Source organism: Condylura cristata, unplaced genomic scaffold, assembly GCF_000260355.1.
Source record: "Condylura cristata isolate star-nosed mole 26May11 unplaced genomic scaffold, ConCri1.0 scaffold00008, whole genome shotgun sequence".
Lineage (NCBI taxonomy): Eukaryota > Metazoa > Chordata > Mammalia > Eulipotyphla > Talpidae > Condylura > Condylura cristata.
Window position 1 is genome coordinate 23683381 of NW_004567109.1, and position 4402 is coordinate 23687782.

Consider the following 4402-nt stretch of genomic DNA (forward strand, 5'->3'; position numbering starts at 1 on the left):
CGAGGAAGCAGCCTAAGCACAGTGAAGCGCATCCTACCCTCCCGGGACTGGGTAGGGAAGCGTGGGGTCAGCCGTGACTTGGAGGCCCTAGGCCAGGCTCGGGTTTAAACCCGGGCAGGACTAGGGGCCCTAAGCGGGGTGGGTGCCGGGGCTGAGTGGGAGCGCCCCTGGAGAGGCCAGAGCTGAAGGACCGTAGAAGCGCGCCCGAGCCGGTTCCGTGGCGCGGGACTACAACCACCACAATCCTCAGCGCCTGCAGTTCCCGCGACGCCGTTCCAGACCGCAAAGGCGCAGCGCCCGACCCGACGTGAGGTCACGTGAGGAAGGGGCGTCACGTGGGTGGCCAGGTGACGCTGCGGGGCGGGCGGACAGACTGCGGGGCGGACAGTGGACGCAGGGACGCCGTGTTCGGTCTGGCCCCCACCGCCCGGGACCCCCGCCGTCGTTGCCACCATGACGGGGCTAGCGCTGCTGTACTCCGGGGTCTTCGTGGCCTTCTGGGCCTGCATGGTCGTCGTGGGTGAGGCCGGGCCCTGACGGGCGGGGTCAGCAACCCTGCCGAGGTGGTGTCCGAGCGGGGAAAGTGAGGTCCTGGAATTAGTGGCCCCCAGCGCGGGCTCTGTGCCCCGGGCCCCGGGGCTTGCATCAGGCCTTTCCCGCGGGCCTTCAGTCCCCCTGAGACCTAGCTGTCCAGCTGCTCGGGGTGGGGGGCCGCGGGCCGGCGCAGGTGGGGACTGCCGACTAGCCCTCGCCCGTTCTGTCGCTGCAGTCGCCCTCCCCGGCCCCTCAGCTCTCCTCCCGCCCTGGCTCCCGACCAACCCCGGTGGTCACGAACAGGCCGCTCCAGTTCCTCTTTTCCCGGTCGTTTTGCCCTCCCCCCACCCACAGCTTGTTGGGTAAACAGCGACTCGGACTGGGCTGGCGGGATCTGGTGGGGCCAGCTCTTGCTCCCTCCCTTCCCCCAGGGTGTTTAGGCCAGGGTGGCTGCTGGTGGAGGGGCTTGCTCTGGGAGGAGGTGTCACCGTGGGAGATGTTGCTGAGGGAGTGGCAGAAAATGGAGGTCTGGGCAGAGGGATCTATCTGTATGGACAGCTGAGCTTTCACGTGGGGGCCGGCCTGAGGATTCTCCCTTGAAGGAAGTATGTGCAGGCCGACCTTTGGGAAAGTAAGTGGCCCATCAGCCGAGGAGCAGCTTCTTGTCTAAGTTAGGAAGTCTCTAAAGAGAACAGCCCCTAACTTTTTTTTTTTTTTTTTAACTCATTGCTGCAGGAATTTGCTACACCATTTTTGACTTGGGCTTCCGCTTTGATGTGGCATGGTAAGGGGGGGCTGGGAGAGGATTCCCTTAGGAACTGCCTCTCTGTGGCCTTACTTCTTCTTTGGGAAATATGAAGTCTGTTTCAGCATCCAGAACTGGTGTGCCTGGAGAGAGGCGCGGTGGGGGCTGCTCCCCACTTCTCCACCAGGGCTGAATTGCTTGCCTGTCTCCACCTCAGGTTCCTGACTGAAACCTCCCCCTTCATGTGGTCGAACCTGGGCATTGGCCTAGCTATCTCCCTGTCCGTGGTTGGGGCAGCATGGTGAGTGGATGGTGGGACCAGGAGGAGGGACTGAGTCATAGCAGGTGGTGTCATTGGTTCTTTAGTCATGTGGGGGCAGAGTCAAGCTTGGGCTCTGCCATTCAGTGTCTTGTCCTTCTAACAGGGGTATCTATATTACCGGCTCATCCATCATTGGGGGAGGGGTGAAGGCCCCTAGGATCAAGACCAAGAATCTGGTCAGGTAAGTGGAGAGCCCTTGGAAGGTCGTCAGAAATAGCGGTGTTGGGAACTGCCTGCCATGCTGCTCCTGGTCACCTTATTGGGGGCAGGGGGATGGCAGTAGGGGTAAGAGGTTTCTTGAGAAGAGGCTTGTTTTTTGGTTGTTTTTTTTTTTTTTTTTTTTTTAATTTCTTTCTCCTCTCTACCCTATTCCTCTGCTCCTACTACCAGTATTATCTTCTGTGAGGCTGTGGCCATCTATGGCATCATCATGGCAATTGTCATTAGCAACATGGCTGAGGTATGGAGGACAGGGTGGGGTGTATATATTCCAGTGTGTTATTTATATTGATTTATCGATGTTGGGTGGTGGGAGGTAGTTTTTGATTACTTTTCTGCTTCCCTTAGCCTTTCAGTGCCACTGACCCCAAGGCCATTGGCCATCGAAACTACCATGCAGGTGAGTGGATGTGTAAAGACAAAAGGCTGGAGCTTCATACCTGCTTCCCCCTTCCACATCTCAGCTCAGTCTTCTCATTGTGACATTCTCTCATCTAATCTGGCGTGCTCTGCAGAGTGAGGTGATTGACCCCACTCGCCCATGTTGTCCCCTCTCACGACTACCTCGATCGGCCTCAGTGTCCCTCTCCGTTTCCCCAGGCTACTCCATGTTCGGGGCTGGCCTCACAGTGGGCTTGTCTAACCTCTTCTGTGGCGTCTGTGTGGGCATCGTGGGCAGCGGAGCCGCCCTGGCTGACGCACAGAACCCCAGCCTCTTTGTGAAGATTCTCATCGTGGAAATTTTTGGCAGCGCCATCGGCCTTTTTGGGGTCATCGTTGCAATCCTTCAGGTGCTCAATCTCCTTGGGGATCCTCTTGTCTCCAACCCAGCCTTACCCTCCTCCCGGGGGATCCACAGTATTCTCTGTCATAACCATAGAATCGCTGACCGGCTTTTACTACCTCATTCACATTTTCTGGTTTTCCCCTTTTGAAACTTTTGTTTTTGTCTCCAGCCTGGTAGCACTGCAGTGGTCTTATTTTTTCCTTTCTGTTGCTATGTGTCTGTATATCTTTCATTTAGTCTCTCCCTTTATGTTCTGTCTCATACTTTATCTTTCTGTTTATTTGTAGTCTCAACTGGGTTGGGATCTCGTCTTTGCCTCTTGTCAGTCCGTCTTAGTGTATTTGGGCTTCTCAGGGCCTGTGTGTGTGTTTGTTCTGTTTGAGAACAAATACATGTCTGAGTCACGTCTTGTCTGACCATGTGAGTTTCTGGCTAAGAATCAGCTGAGGGTCAGAGCGTGGCTGTGGGTGCCTGCCTATGTTCAGGTGGACCCTGGTGACTGGCACTGTCCGTACACCGCTCCTCGCCATCTCTGTCTGCAGCATAACTCTGGTTGTTCATCTGTGTCTGTCATAGCATGTCCACTGTGGTCCTTTCACCCATTTGTTGTGGTTTGTCTGTCCAGCCATTGGGTATACTAGGTGTGGTTTTCTGTCATTTATTGCTGTTTTACCTGTCCCTACCTGGTTTTTCTTGTTCTTTTGCAGACCTCCAGAGTGAAGATGGGTGACTAGATGATCTGTGTGGGTGGGGCCGCGCCCCACTCTTATTTATTTGTGGTTTTCCCGGGACAGCTGGAGCTGTGCCACTTAGCCTTTCAGGGGGGGCTTGGCGTTCAGGGCCCTCCCTGGACTCAGTCTTTGCTACCTGTTGACTTGGAGGCACTACTGGCTGGATCCTCATTGTGGAGCGTGGGCCCCTGATGACTGTGCGGCTGTGTCCCACCTCCACCCCCAACTCATCTTCCCAGTGTTTGTGAAATAAACATGGTATTTGTCTGGGTCATTGCTGCTTCTGTTGCCCGCTTCACCTCCCTTTAGAGGCCAGAAAGCCTGCTGGCCTCTACCTCATGCCAACCTCTTGGCAACTCGCAGTAACACTGCCTGCTCTGGACAGAGCTGGCTCCAGGGTGGGGAGGTAATGAGACTGGGCTGAGTGTAGTGCAGAACATCTCTGTTGAAGGGAAGGATGAGTGGGCCCAGGTGTTTGTTGGGGGTGCGGAGGGTTTCTCCCGGCCACATCTACTTGCCACATGACCCTCAGGCAGCTATAGCACACATCCTATGGGGTTGATGCCCAGTCATTTGCCTCTGCTTATCCTAGCGTGATCCCTTTCCAGTAACTCATTAGATTCCTGGGGTTCCCATGGCCCTAGGCAGCTCTTCCCACTCCTGTCCAATCTCTTATCCAGCCTTGGCTATTAGACTAGAAGCTCCTGCCTTCTCCTGCCACATGTTTCTGCCCCAACATTTAAGGGTCCTGACCCACTAGCAGCCCTTTCCGCTGGTTGCTGGTCGCTGGCCAGCTTTTAATGATTCTCCCATTGGTGAGCTGACAAATCTGATCACCAGTCTGCCCATCTTCAGGCCCTTGGCAGGTTCACACGCCACCCCGGACCCCACTACTCGGCACCGTGTGCCACCGCGAATCTAACGCCTTAGATGAGCCAGACTTATTTTTCCGCCCTTCCGGCCCTGGGCCACCTCTGTCCCCTCTCCGCGATGTTCGGCCGCTGGCTGGGGCGGCACCGGAGGCGCGCGACGGTGCGGGCGCGCTGGAGGCGGGGGCCGCGGGT

General features: G+C 56.5%; 1 protein-coding gene across 1 annotated transcript; it reads left to right on the forward strand.

Annotated features, from left to right (window-relative positions):
* The first annotated feature begins 334 nt into the window (after positions 1 to 334).
* On the forward strand, positions 335 to 3612 carry ATP6V0B (ATPase, H+ transporting, lysosomal 21kDa, V0 subunit b). The gene is made up of 8 exons (XM_004678906.2): positions 335 to 520; positions 1270 to 1318; positions 1497 to 1580; positions 1705 to 1782; positions 1992 to 2061; positions 2169 to 2220; positions 2421 to 2611; positions 3315 to 3612. Exons 1-8 carry the CDS (start codon positions 454 to 456, stop codon positions 3339 to 3341), a joined length of 618 nt encoding a protein of 205 aa, XP_004678963.1. The 5' UTR covers positions 335 to 453; the 3' UTR covers positions 3342 to 3612.
* The last annotated feature ends 790 nt before the right edge of the window (positions 3613 to 4402 follow it).

Excerpts from the sequence above, each read along its gene's own strand:
- ATP6V0B (XM_004678906.2), top strand. The coding sequence starts at position 454 with ATGACGGGGCTAGCGCTGCTGTACTCCGGGGTCTTCGTGGCCTTCTGG. Across the intron at positions 1,581-1,704 it reads TCCGTGGTTGGGGCAGCATG|GGGTATCTATATTACCGGCT; the intron begins GTGAGTGGATGG and ends TCCTTCTAACAG. Across the intron at positions 2,612-3,314 it reads TCATCGTTGCAATCCTTCAG|ACCTCCAGAGTGAAGATGGG; the intron begins GTGCTCAATCTC and ends GTTCTTTTGCAG.